This window comes from Pseudorca crassidens, chromosome 8 (genome assembly GCF_039906515.1).
Source record: "Pseudorca crassidens isolate mPseCra1 chromosome 8, mPseCra1.hap1, whole genome shotgun sequence".
NCBI classification, from domain to species: domain Eukaryota; kingdom Metazoa; phylum Chordata; class Mammalia; order Artiodactyla; family Delphinidae; genus Pseudorca; species Pseudorca crassidens.
Window position 1 is genome coordinate 60,952,003 of NC_090303.1, and position 14,677 is coordinate 60,966,679.

Here is a 14,677-nt window from a genome sequence, read left to right on the forward strand (position 1 = left end):
AGCTTTGGCAACACAGAACCCCTTGGGAATCACTCTGCAACCATCACCCCGTTCGCTCCCATCATTCTTCCCTCGTTACTGTGGCCTGAGAAGCCTGAGAGGAGAGCTCTGTAACATGTATAAAACATAATTTGGTGTTCTCTCTCGTCTATAGAATACATGGTTTCTCATAGCACCCTGGGGTTTTTTCTCCCATCGACATTATCATTTACTTATTTTTTTAATTTTTACTTTATTTTATTTTTGGCCACACTGCACAGCATGTGGGATATTAGTTCCCTGACCAGGGATTGAACCCATGCCCTCTGCAGCGGAAGCACGGTGTCTTAACCACTGGACTGCCAGGGAAGTCCCCAACATTATCATTTCTTTTGACCAAATGTAGCCACAAATTTTGCTGGTGGCTAGAGGAAGGCTGGGGGGAGGGGATCGGGGGAACCAGAGAGGTGCTTGTGTCATAATTATGAGTCTTTGAAGAAATGCCCTCGTGCTCACACGAGGCAACTTGGACACAGTGTTTTCTAACCTGGGCGGAGATGACATCTCTCACCGCAGATGACAGGGTCTCATCTTTAAAGGCCCTTCGTTTCTTTGAAAACATGCATTCCGTCCACCCTGGCCTCCTCCTGTTTCACAGTGCTGTGTAACAAAAGGGGTGGCCTGCTGTTAGATCAGAACCTCAAGGAAAGAGACGTGAGAAAGAAGGAACTTAGGTTACTGGAAGTGGGGATGAGCTCCCTGAAGGACAAGCACCTCTCCCCTTTCTCACCATGGCTAATCCAAGAATTGCAATGACCATTCTCAGATGACTGTAGGTTCAAAACTGGGTGTATGATTGCAGTTCAGAGAAAGTATGTATACAGAGGAAAAAAGAAGACAGGAAAAATATACACAAAATTGTTCACAGGCATTCACTCTGCCAGCTGATGGCTGATTTTGACTTCTTAGGGGGCATTTCTGCAGTTTCTGAATGTTCCATAATAAATACATTACTCCTGTGATCAGAAAGATATAGTAATAATCAAAATAATATCTCCTACATTATATAGCTCTTTATATAGTTTAGATAACTTGCATATGTTATTTCATTTGCTCCTTTTAGCAACTCTGTGGTATAAGCTGGAGAGATACCTTTAATGCAAACTTTTTTTCATATGAGAAAACCAAGCTTCAAGAGGTTAAGGAACTCACCCAAGGTCAAGGTCACGTTCACAGACCTCTGACTCCTCGTCCAGTGCTCCTTCCACTGTACCTCACTGCTTTGCCTGGCATGTTAGAATTGACAGGACAGGAGTCACCCTCACCTTCAGACGTGGCAAGCACGATGGGACATTATGCACGGTCTGGTCCCTGACCTCATGGCAGGCACACATCTAAATCCCTGAGCCCATAAAGTCTAGTCAAGGATGAACTGTTAAGTCTCTCTTGGGCATCCCATTGTCAAGAAGATCTTCTTTATGTCTAGCTGGACACCATCTTAATTCATTTTCACTTCAGTGAGGCAAAAAGAAATTGCCCAGAGAAATCACGGGGTTCCAGACATGGTGAACAGCACCCTGGGGGTGCTCTTCTTTTATGGGTACAGAGCCCAAGTGATCCGTGCAAGGCTGGGAGCTCTGAAATCTGAAAGCCTGGGACCCTTTCTCTGTTTTCTGTTGCCTTGTCTTGGGATCGCCACCAAGTTCTTTGCTTTTCTTGAGCTTCCCGTCAAGTGAGTCTGCTGGTGCTTGATCCCTTAAATGTTTTTGATGGGATTAGGTCCCCACCTGCCACAAGCTACACTTTTCATTCCTTTTCCACCCAGGACCTCCTGGGTGAAAATAAGCACCTTACGTATGATGGGACCTTAAGACCCTGGCAGCCTTGCATGCATGAGGGAAAGCTTCACTGCCCGGCCCCGGAGTGTGTCATTTATGTGCTGTGAGTCTTCTGACCCCACCTGATAACACTGTTGTGTTTCCACAGTTACCGCTGAAGACACTCCGGTGAGAAGACAGATGAAGCCAACGTCCTGTGAGCCACCTGGGGGTCCATATGGCGGGGTGGACATCCCCAGGAGAACGTCAGACCTCACCCTTCTCAAGTTGTAATTCAGTTGACATATAGGCTCTGCATGGAGCATTTATTTATTGTAAATACGTGATTTGCACAGGCTTTAAATCAGTATTATAGTCGATTTTTATTTGAGTAATTTACAAAACACACACATCATTTCTCCACTGTTTAAAATGCATCTTGGCATTCATCTGTCAGCACAGATGACAGCCCTGACCCCACCACAGAGTGTCCATTCCATGACTGTTAATACGCGTGCAGGCTGGCCCTCCCTAGATTCGGAACCATTTTTAGAAGATTCCTTAGTTTCCCAAAGTCATAGTATCTACAACAGCTTCTTATTGGCATGATTTTCTAGTCTCATCACACAAACTGCAAAATCAAACCAGATAATGCCTTATAAATGACGCGGCTCACAGAGAGCAATGTGTCGCCACACCCAGACGATGCCACACGGCCTCCAGTGAACGAGATGCCACGTCTCGCTCCCGTCTTGCAGTACAGGGATTCTTTTGCTTCCTAATGTAAACATAACACAAGTCAAAGGCAAGAGCGGGCTTGGCCTCTCCAAGGCCAACCACAGGGCCCCTTTTGTATCTGAATGATCCTGCAAGTAGCCAATGCTCTTACTGTTTACACTGCCCCTCGTGCCCATGTCTGCATGACGGTCCTCCTGTCCCTCCAAGTTCCCAGCCTCATCCTGGCAGACAAGGTGAGGTGAGCTGTATGAGATTTCAGTATTTTCCCTGCAAGTTAGAAACCTGTGTAAGTCATCATGAGTAAATTCCTAATTCTGTCTCAGAGCTCTTTTTTTTCCTCCTCTGAGTGCAGGGTTTTCGTGAAAAACATGACACGGAAAGTATAGACTGAAATGTATTCTGAAATATCTGCCTCAAATATCAGTGCCCCACGCCCGCCCTTAGGGAACCTGGAGCCACCCATCAGGCAAATCCTAGCTGCCTTCTGAGCCCGAGAACCTAAGTGGTCTGAGAGTCCCCCAGTCCCTGTGGTGGCACCTTTCTAGGTGGGGAGAAGTGTGTGAGTTCAGCCAGCCCTGACTATGGACCGGCTCAGGACTGGCTGTGACCTGTCCTCTCACACCCTTTTTCGGGAGCTGGCAAGGGAATGGCAGTGTGTTTTTGCTTGCTGCATGACCCCATCCTTGGTGGAAAAGCTGTGACAGAGGAAGGAGAGAAAATAGGAGGAAACAGACTGATCCCTCGTCTGTGCTCAAAATAGCTGCAGATTAAAGGAAATCAGGGAGGCAGAAGTGGGAAGAGCAGTGAAAAATAAGTTTCCTTTGAAATAGCCCACTCGTGCACTCACACCTCAAGGATGTAGTGCCCGGAACACGCCATCCACGAAAGGTAGCCGTTAGGAGTGTTTTGGCAAACATGATAGTACACCCAACCTAGCTGCTGTCTGGAGTGGAGACTAAGATGGTGTCCTCCATCGTTGTTATGCTTTCTCATTCCAGACAGAAGCCACTGAGCGAGGTCAAGTTCCCTTCCCTGGGGAATAAATCATGCCAAGTTGTAACAGCTAAATCAATGGAAGAGAAGCTTTTGCAGGTCATCAGCTATGGGCATACCTGATTTGGTTTTTTTGGTTCTGCAAGGTTTCCAGAAGGTCAGAACTTCTGTTTATTACAGTATCCACTCCACCTCTCTCTCAGGTGTACAGAATAATTACAGGGGTTTTAATGATCATGATTAAGGAGGTGCTAGACCAAGGCTGTTCCACCTGCAGAGTAGACTGCCTGCCCTGGTGAGGTGTTTACACATTAATGTTCTGCACCGCTGGGATGGAAATTCAGAATAAAACCATTCAAGGACAGAGGGAAGGAATGAGGAGAAACCAAAAATTGCAATTAGGGAGAAATTTCAGGAACCTGGGATCACATCCCTCCTCCAGACCCATCACTGAATTCTCGCCCTTTGAACTCTCACGGTGCCGGCCTCCGGCAGGACAAAGCCTTCACCCCTAGACCACAAACTCAAATGTAGCGCCCCTCCCATCCTCGCGTATGCTTGCTGGCGCTGTGGTCTGTGACTCCCCCAGTGTTTCACGTGTATTTTATATTTATTGATGTTCCCTCTGCAGATTTATTTCTTTGTATCCAATAAACTTTAATAAGTGGGAACGCTTCTAGCCATTCACTCGTTAAAGCCTATCGATGGTCACCAGCACCAACGCTTTTGTAGCTAACTAAACAAATGGGTATTTGGGAAAACCAACCAAGGGAAAAACTTTCTCAAATGCATTCTGTAAAAAGTAGATAACACTATATTTACTGAGTTTTATTAAAATCAAATGGGCAGAGTATTGTTTACAAATTACTCTGACTTGTGTTAAAGTGGAACCGCTTTCAACCTAAAGTGCACTTAGCGCTGCCACCTCAACTAAGCAAACCCTCAAAAACTCTCCTATATGGAGCAGTAATCATCTCCATCGCCATTATAGTGTCTTCAGGTACAGGGGAGACGAGGTTTACCTGATAGGTAAGTTGGCTTAAGGGAAAACATGATTCTGAATCTCGATTTTGCATCTTACAAGTTTAGGGAAGTAACAATTTTAGCCAGTCTATGCCTCAGTTTCCTCATCTGTAAAATGGGGGCATAGATATGTATCTAAGCATATAGTAGTGAAGATGGGGTAACATAACCCCTGGGCTAGCCTTTAACCCTGGGGTCACAGGAGACCAAGGTATCAGTGCACGCATGTGCGCACACGCGCGCGCGCGCACACACACACACACACACACTCTAGGGTACAAGCGGTTTGTTTATTATACATTCAGTCACACACAGAGCTCTCGCTGGCTGCATTCCATTCAGATATTCACTGAGCTGCTCAGATCACTGGCTCTGCTGTTGGGTAACAAGGAGAGAGCAGTAATTAAAATTCATAGATGCTCCTGAAATAAATCTCATCTAGAAAGTAACTTCAAAGTTAGCTGCTACACACTTTGCAACTGAATTAGTTAAGGACCTGACTTGTTTTATCTGCTGTTTTATTAGTAGAGGCACAGATAAGCTTTTTCATGACCAAAAGGGCCCATCTGATTGGAGGGAAAAAAAGCAATGGCCCAAGATAATCGACAAAGTGGAGGATGGACTTTAAAGGCATTGACTGTAGAGGTATGTGAAGTGGCCATAGTTCTAGGCACCCCTGATGGAGTTCCGGGTGGGAGAGGTGGTGCCTAGAGGGGCGAGGGGAGCAGCTTAAAGGGACGGGCTGTGGACTCCAGAAGCATGTTCCAGGTTCTCAGACCGTGCCCCAGGAGGCTTGGCATCCTTCCTGAACCTGCTCTGTTAGGAACTGAATTGTGTCCTCCAAAAATTCATATTTTGAAGTCCTAACCCCATACCTCAGAAAGTAGCCTTATTTGGGAATAGAGTTGCAGATGTAAGTTAAGATGAGGTCCTACTGAAGTAGAGTGGACCCCTAATCCACCCTATATGACTGGTGTCCTTATAAAAAGGGGAAGTTTGGACACAGACACATACACAGGGAGGATGCTATATGAAGATGAAAAGACAGATTAGGGTGACGCTTCTGGAGGCCAAGAAATGCTGACGATTGCCAGCAAACCACCAGAAGCTAGGTGGGACAGAATCTCCCTCACAGCCCTCAGGAGGAACCAACCCTGCCAACACCTTGATCTTGGACTTCTAGCCTCCAGAACTGTGAGATGATAAATCCCTGTCGTTTAGGCAACCCAGTTTGTGGTCCTTTGTTACGGCAGCCCTAGCAAACAGATACATGCTGTGTTACCTTGGAGCTTTGCCGGAGTTCACAGTTTGTGAAAAAAAGAGCTGAGAAAAAAGTTTAAAGAGTCAGCAGTTCCTTGTCATGTAAATGGGGCCATCATCTACTCTGACCTTGACACAGGTCACGTCTCGCTGGTAACTAAGTCCTATTTTCATGAACGAGACATTCAGTTGCATTTTGCCTGTCACGTGGAGACAAAACCATGGAAGCAATCTGGCATTTCTAGGTCACCAGAGTGGGAAGAGCTGGCTTTTTTCTTAAGTGGCACCCTCTCCTCTAGTGGAGTTTCTATGGCTTTAAAGTAAAGATGCTCGGCATAGGTGGCACCAGCCATTCTGATGATTTTTTAAAATTTGGTAAAATAAACATAAAATTTACCATTTTTAAGGGTACAGATCAGTCGTGTCAAGTACGTTCACGGTGTTGTGTGACCAGTCTCCAGAACTCTTTTATCATCTTGCAAAACTTAAACTCTGTGCCCCTTAAACAGTAACTCCCCATTCCCCTTCCCCCCTAGCCCCTGGCAACCACCATTCTACTTTCTGCCTCTATGAGACTGACTACTCTGGGTACCCCATAAAAGTGGAATCAAATAATATTTGACTTTTTGAGAGTGGCTTATTTCACTTAGCATAATGTCCTCAAGGTTCACTTATGCTGTAGCATGTGTCAGAACTTCCTTCCTTTTTAAGGCTGTATATTCCGTTGCCTGGATATACTCCATTTTGTTTGTCCATTCATTCATTGACGGAGACTTGGCTTGCTCCCACCTTTTGCTTATTGTAAATAACGCTGGTATGAACACGGGTGTAAAAATATCTGAGACTCTGCCTTCAGTTCTTCTGGGTATATACTCAAAAGTAAAATTGCTGGCTTATATGCTAATTTCTATTTTTAATTCTTTGAGGAACCTCCATACTGTTTTCCACATCAGCTGCACCATTTTATATGCCCATCAACAGTGCACAAGGGTTACAAATTCTCCATATCCTCACCAACATTTATTTATTTGCTGTTTTTTTTTTTTATAGTAACCATCCGGATGGGTGTGAGGTGGTATATCATGGTTTTGTGTTTATTTTTAAAGAGTGAATTTATCCACAGAATGGATAAATGGAGAAAACGCTGAACGGTTTGGTCTTCCGAAGATTCCAGTCATAAAATATATCCCCCTTCATACATTTTCTATGTTGTGGCCAATGCCCACATCTATTAATGAAACACAAGATAGAAGAGGCCAAGAGACATTAATTTCAGTATTTTTTTTATTGTATGCTCGATGTATTTAGAGACAATTCCAAGGGCAAGCACTGGTTGGGGAAGTTATCTGGTTTGTAGATATGTGTACAAAAGGCTATTAAGACTACACGGTCAGTTCCCACTGCAGGAAGCAGAAAGGTTTTCCTCTTTATTATTCCCTGCCCCTAGCATTTTCCAGCTCACACATCTGACTTCTCACAACATGACTGCAAACATGTACGTATTCATCCCCACGAGAAATCGGCGTGTGACATCTCGGGATGTTTGGATTCAATCAGGTAAAGCACATTTGACACAAACCACAGGAGGGGAAGTTGGGACCTAGGACCCTATGGAATGAAATGCCAGGGCTACAGGGAAGCACAGGCACTGCTGGGTCAGCTGGTGCACGTGACCTGCCGCCCCTCCCCCTCCACACGAGAAAGGCCAGCTCAGTGGGTTCCCCTCCCTCCTTCCTCCCAAAAGCTGAGAGCTCAGCTGAAGACCTTCCCCAGAAATGACTTGACTGTCAGTCAAGAATGCAGTTAGTGCATTCATAACAGACACACTGGTCCCACCTGGCTTTCCTGCTGGGCTGTGCAGAGCTGTGCAACACCTGGACCCACGTGGGATGACATCAGGAAGCAAAGTACCTTGCCTGGTTGATAATTATTTTTTATACCTAATAATCCACCCGATAGTGAAGGAACTTCACTGCTAATATCTAATAGGCATACACCTTCTCTATTAGACAGCTTATGAGAAAGACTCTTTCTAACAATAACACTGTCTTATGTTATTGGGCACTAAAGAATTACCATAATTTCAAGTATATCCTTATTCTACCTAAAATTCCAAACCACCTCCAAGGATGAAAGAGTACTACTTCTGCTTTGCTAATTTACTTTTAGTGGAGCTTCTGCCCCTCCTCAGAGTATGAGTGGTAAATCCCAGCTACTAGCCAAGACTAACTAGCTTATGTTTGATTATGGGGCGCGGGGATAGGGGAGAGATTCTGTCCTTCACGGCCACGTCTTCTTTCTGCACGAGGCATACACAGCCCCCTCCCCCTCCCCCAGGTCTTAATGGATACACAAATGGTATTTTAGGAAGCTATTTACACGCCAACCTTTAAACATTATTTTCATAGTTCATCTTGAATATTCACTTTCCCCATACTGCCTTTAGAAAAGCAATCCCTGGTCAAGAAACTGTCCATGTAATGATAAGCACTTTTCAAAAGCAGAGTCTGTTAGGAGCATTTAAAAACAGACATCCCCCCAGCAATGGCGTCAAAATCCAACTACATGTTTCATGCTGTTAATATGTCACTAGAAGTGAGTATAGCCACATCAGCAGGCTCTTTGCTCTCTTCCTGTCTTTCCCCTCGCATCCCAATGCACAAAGAATCTGTCCACCGCTATTACTCAGGTTTTAACTGTACATAGAACATCTCTGTACAGCCTGATGGAAGCATCCCAGCCCCTTTTAACTTCTGCCACGAAAGGACTGCCACGCCCTCTAGTGGTAAGACAGTGGCATCACAATTTTGATGTATAGCGTCAGCCAAGACATCTCTCAGAGTTGGCCCTTCTTTGGGTTGCTGGAATAAGGTCAATGTCCCTAACAGAAGTGGCCATTATGTTTCCCACTACACAATGGCTGGGCAATAGCATAAGTCTGGCTGGGTTATCCGTGACCTTTGCTTGGTCCATAATAATGAAAGCAGGCCTCTGGTGTAATTTATTCTCACTAGACTTCTTTGGGTCAAACCCCTAATCACCCTGGGTATCTCAGACATGCCAGGTCTGATGAAATGTTTCCACAATAGGGGGAGAGGATTCCACATGGTGAAATTTTAGAGTGGCTTTCTGCACTATCTTGTTTTAAATAACCACTCAGCAGGTGGGCTTGGGAGGGGATGAGGTACATATGTCACCCCCAAGCCTCACCCTTCCCCACTCAGCAGCTGTAGACAGACGCTCTCACAGTGGCTGCGCCACCTAAGAGGACACCCTAAGTTCACCCACAGTGAGAACCCAGGCCAAACCCCAACAAAACTCAGCAACCACAGGTCACCGTGAACAGCTGCTGTTAACTTTGTCAGCACAAATATTCCTCCCATCTCTCACCACTTGTAGTTAGTGACTTTACATACAGAATTTGCAAAACTGCTGGGCAGAAAGCTCACGGTGCTCTTATGCTTACGCCCTTACAGGGGAGTTGGTAGAAAATAGGATTTGTTCCAGTAAAACCTGTGACCCTCAGGGTCCACGTCTGTGTATGGGGCCCAAGCCCCCTCCAGCTCTCACGGCATATGATACACTGCAGCTGACAAGGAGTCACTAACTTGAAGTCACTTCCAAGACTACTGACACTCACAGTATTTCCATTTGGAAAGGCCTGTCGGTGATGAAGGTGATTAGGCCCACATGGTACAGGTGAGGCTGCATAATGAAGCCGCTGTCCTCCCTCCCACTGCGGTATTAACACACACACTTCTCCTCAGCATCTCTGCCCCCTTCCGTGTTAAGAGTGGTGGAGAGTATCAGTGGCTGGAAGTAAGCCCCCCCCCCGCCCCCACCAGCACCTGCCCACTTCAGCTACCGGTCTGAAGGCAGCTAATGGGCCATGCAGGGCGAGAGGAATAAAGGGAAGGACTGGGGAAAGCCAAGTGCTTCCTCCACAGCTTTGGGGGATATAACAGGCTGGGTAGGAAGGGCGGGGGTGGGACTGTCACCGTGGAGCCGAATGCTTCTCCATCCATCTGTCCCCTTCCTGCCCTCCGTCTTCCCTGTGCTGGGCCCATCTGGTCTCCCTCACATGCTTTCCTGGGCTCTGCTGGTAAGTCAAATCCTTCATGTGCCCACACATGGGAAACAAATCAGTTTAATTAAAGTCTCTGCTGAGATAATGGAGTGGCTGCTCAGATTCCAGCTACTTCAACTGTAATCTAAACAGCCCAGAGTTTCTCCTTTCTTTCCCTCATTAGCTGAGAAATTTGCCGCTTCGTGGGGTGGAACTTCTGCCACAGGGCCATTTAATTAATCCTAAACTAGACGGCGGTAACCAGGCCCAGAATCATCTCTAGACATACGCACGTCCGTGTGGCGCGTGAGCAGCCATGCAGGGAGAGCCCCGTGCCTCATGGGAGAGCCGCGCCGCGATCCAGGGTCGTCACACACAGCCGCCTCTGAATCTCTACAGTGGGCAGCTTCCAGCCCGCACGGCACGTGGAAGCTGTCTGCGGGTCCACCGCACACGAGCGCGGTGCACAGGTTCTTTCAGATCACAGGAATCGGGATGGAGGTGGGCCTGGAGAGGAGCCCCCTTTGTTCCTTCCCACTTGTTTTGTCTCTCAGAAGACACAGCTGGAGACATTCTGCATTACAGGCCTGCGCTCAGCAGAAGGGAGGCCAGGCCCGGATGCCTCCCTTGAGCACACACACAAGAGCCCTGGGCCAAAGAAATGCCTTTTGTTAACCAGAAAGAAACCACTACTGAGAGAAAGAGTAAGACTTCAAAAGATTTTGCCTTCCCCTCAAACTCGGCGCAGTGGAGCCTGTCTTTCAAGGCTGGATGGACTCTAGTCCTCCCATGAAAAGGCTAATGTGTCCATTGTCACTGAAACACAATAAGAGCAGCTTAAAATCCACAATCAGTCATACAATCGCACAACAGGCAAATGGGATACATGTTTACACTGCAGAAGGAGGGGATCTATGTTGCAGAAGAAGGGGGTGTTGTGAGATCCGAGGCAGAACGCTAGGGAACAGTGTGACGTTAACACATCTGAACTTTCTCGTTTTTCTCGGACAGGAGAGCGGTTTGTTTTGCTGGTAATTTAGTAAGGTGGGAAATTTTAAATAAGAAGGGGAAAGGGAATGCTTACTTCACTTAAAGAACTTAATCTCCGTGTCAACACAGTCATAGAAGAGATCTCCCACTTCGGTGGGGTCCAGGGGGTCATTGCTGGTCAGGATTTCCTCCATGGCTTCCAGGCCTTGCTTCTCTAGTTCCAGCATCGTCTTCCTCAGCTTTTGACCTTGCTCCTGAGAAGGACGAAAACAGCGGGGGGTCATTACAATGGACGCTGAAAGCCCCCCGGGAGGGCCTGCCCCCCACCCCATTCAATCTGCTCCCCGCGGGACTGCCACGGGGATGGTTCTAAAATGCAGGTGTGGTGATGTCACTGCTCTGCTTGGAGTTCTTGCCTTCAGAATAAAAATCCAGACTGCTGAGTGACGCTGGAAGAGGCCCTTTGTAACATATGAGGCTCCAGCCTGCCTCGCCTTTGCCACGCCTCCCGCATCTCCTTGCTCTTCAGCCAGACCGAATTAGCTGCATTCCTCCAGCCCATGATACTTTCTCGCCACAGCACAGGCAACCCTGCTCCCCTCAACACTCGGTCAGCTTGCGCCCACCTTCAGGCTTCCATGAACGCCTTTCCTCTAGGCTACCCCCCATCCAATGCCTTTCCTTCTGCCATGGTTGTTCTCTTTCTGTCTTGCGATGGTCTGTCTACTTACCTGTGTCCCCCATTAGACCACGATCTCCCAGGGAGGGAGACCCGGGCTTATCTCTATCCTCCTGCCTGGGACAGAGGAGGCACTCCCAATAATGTCTCTTGAAAGAATAAATGGATCAATGAATAACCACATGGCATGTCTATCCCCAATTTGCTTTTTTTCTGAGGGGGTGACATCTCTTCTTGCAGGTGGCAGTCACTCATTTACATACAGTGAATGACAATGAGAAGCTTTTACTTGCCCAATTAGTCCCAGAACAGAGAAGCCGCTGTCACCACCCATCCACCACTTCCTAGTGCTGCCTTAACTCAAACCAATGGTCATTGTCAAATTTCAAAGTCCACCCAACCTCATCGGTCTCATCTTTGAAATTTTGTGTAGGATACTTCAGAACACACGGCCCTTTCTGCCCCTGCCTTCATTTGCCAAATACCCACAAAACTGTGCACCAGGGAGTGACATTTCCCCCCTGCTCGGGCTTACTGTGATCCACCTAGAAAACACGCACTGTCGGCAGACGGGGAGGGCAGCCCTGGACGGAACTCTGTGTAATGCAGCTGTAGCATTCATGGTTCCAGGGAAGGGTCTGGCAGGGAGGGCAGATGTCAAATAACTGCGACTTTTACACGTCAGAATGGTCATTTCTGGGGCACACAAGAGCAAGTTCTATAAATAGTGAGACTACCCTTCTCAGAGATACTTTCTGAATTCACTTGGATTTACTGCTGTCCTTTCTTGCTGCCCTTTTTAGAGAGTCCACCGTGCTGGATGTAAGAAAATAAGCTCACCCAGTCCACGCAAAATGCACGCACCAATTTACCTATAAGATGTCACTTTCTTCAGGACAAATCGGACCCTTACAAGTTGTTAAATAAATGCTTGGGAAGCAGATGAGCATCTAACAACCATGTTCCTTGCTTCTCCCTTCAGCAAAATAGAGGCTTGGATTTTATATGAAAGTCCACCACTAAGGGTTGCTGTGGGCATATATTGAGTGTTTGTCTTGTTTGAATTGATGTCTTGTAACTTTATTAATCAGAACTTTGGGTGGAGGAGGGAGGGCTGCACTTTGAAGAACAGCTATTTTAAAGCTAGAAACTTTAAAAAAAAAACTTTTTTGTATGAAAAAATATACGTAACAAAATTTACCATTTTAACCATTTTTAAGTGTACAGTTCAGGGGCATAAAGACATTCACATTGCTGTGCAACCATCACCACCAACCGTCTCCAGAACTTTGTTAAACAACAACATGATGGCATCTTTGAAGTGCTGCCATTACGTACACATTTTTACCCCTAAAAGTACACAAAGAATTTTCGACAACAGAAAAGCAGTTCTGACTAGTACTGCACGTTTCTGTTATTTGCAGGTGAACAGTAAGTAAAAGAGGGAGATGCTTAGCCCACTGAGTTCTAGAATAACATCAAAAGCAGAGGCTTGGTTTCACTGGGTTTCAAGAGGCTGGGAGGAACAATTACCACCAGCGTTCTAGCAGGGGCCCCGGGAGCCTGGGTTTCTGGAAGCAGACTTGCTGGAGAGGAGGAAGATGACGAGCTTGTTCAACACTGTCCTGCCTCCTTGCTAGGGACCCCGCCCGCACCCGGGGCTCACAGCCAGGCTCACCTCGTCACTCTCCAGGACCGCCCGGGCCCACTCATGGGCCTTGTATAGCTCGTGGCGGCGGTCTGGCTTCTCCTGGAACCGAGGCTCCTTTCTGGCAGGGTCATCGCCTCCGAAACAGGGAGACTGTGCTTTGGGGACGAGTTTTACATCGTCGACAAAGATGAAAGGCTTGAATATGGACCTGGAGAGAAAGGAGAGGTACTTCAGCCAAACCGAGCCCGGGGCTTGAGGACACCAGAGGCTGCCCTTTCCTTCAGCAAACATCTCCTGGGCCAGCTCACGGGAGGCAGGCGGGTGCCTGCCGGGAGAGACCCAACTGCATATCTTAGTAACTATTTTAGTAGAACTAACTGCTGTTTATAAGCTGCAAATTCTTCTATGTGCAGAGAGGAGACATCAAAACACACTGGCTTTGTTCGGGGAAGGCCATTTAGGAGCCCCTTTCAGTCACATGAAAGGAGGCAGATAGACACAGTGTTTTGAGGAAAGGGTGCAATGGGCCACCGATCAGAGCTGGTCTATCTCCACCATGCTCTGTGGAAAGGGGCCTCCTGGAAAGGCAGGGTCTGAGACCTCAACCTTTTTTTTTAGGTTCTACCTTATTTGAAAATGTTTGAAATATCTCTGACAGACTCAAGATGGGACAGATTAAGACAGATGACAAAGAAAGAATCCCGGGGCCCCAGAGAGGGCACACCACAGAGGACAGAAGTCTGGTTGTGTGAGAGTGAGGCTGAGAGGATGGTAGGCGGCTAACCCAAGAACTCTTTTGATTCAGCTCTTTTGGCACAAGGGATGTCTTAGGGGACATGGCTGTATGTGTGTGTGTGCGTGTGTGTGTGTGTGTGTGTGTGTGTGTGCATGTGCGCACACCTGTGCATACCTGGGGACATTTCAACACATCCCCCCAGATGCGCACACACCCCAAAAGAGCCATGTGTCTAAGAAACTGCATCTTGGGATCCCAGGCCAACGGGGTCTGTGGCGACCACAGCTGACAGTAACACTAGAGGGAGAGAGCCTCACTCTCCCTGCTCTGCACCCAGAAAGAACACGGCTGGATCAAAGCAGTCCTCCTGGCAGAGCACAGGCACCTCTGGGCCCCGAGGGTGGCCTGTTTTCAATCACACCACGCGGGCACCTGCAATAACAATTGGAGAGAATGAGACACACACCCGCACCCCGTGTGTGCGGCTCAGGTTTGGGTTGTTTCCTCTCCTCTTAACTGGTACCTCCAGTGGGTGAGAAGTGAGCTGGGAGGTTGATTCCCTCAGCCCCGAGGTGCCTGGACTTGAGGCGGCCAGAGCAGCCTTGCCGCTGTGTCACACAAACATTTTCACTATGCCACAATCTGCAAAGAACTGGAAACCCATGACCTTTGTACCCAAACTGTGTCCTTGGACTTGAGAGTCAGCATCACCCTCAGGCCCCATCCCCCACCCCACCCCCCACCC

General features: G+C 47.4%; 2 protein-coding genes across 4 annotated transcripts in view; one reads left to right on the forward strand and one right to left on the reverse strand.

Moving 5' to 3' along the window:
- Positions 1–4,198, forward strand: part of WIPF3 (WAS/WASL interacting protein family member 3) — a 90,633-nt gene extending 86,435 nt beyond the window's left edge. For all 3 annotated transcript variants that reach the window (XM_067746616.1, XM_067746618.1, XM_067746617.1), the window contains exon 9: positions 1,966–4,198. In XM_067746616.1, coding sequence (XP_067602717.1) covers positions 1,966–1,989 — 24 coding nt within the window. In that variant the 3' untranslated portion in view covers positions 1,990–4,198. The remainder of the gene's footprint in view (positions 1–1,965) is intronic.
- A 2,882-nt stretch (positions 4,199–7,080) lies between these two features.
- The window catches only part of SCRN1 (secernin 1), a 57,094-nt gene continuing 49,497 nt past the window's right edge, over positions 7,081–14,677 (reverse strand). The window contains exons 7-8 of the mRNA XM_067746622.1: positions 13,224–13,404; positions 7,081–11,120 (exon numbers count right to left, since the gene is read on the reverse strand). Coding sequence (XP_067602723.1) covers positions 10,962–11,120; positions 13,224–13,404 — 340 coding nt within the window. The 3' untranslated portion in view covers positions 7,081–10,961. The remainder of the gene's footprint in view (positions 11,121–13,223; positions 13,405–14,677) is intronic.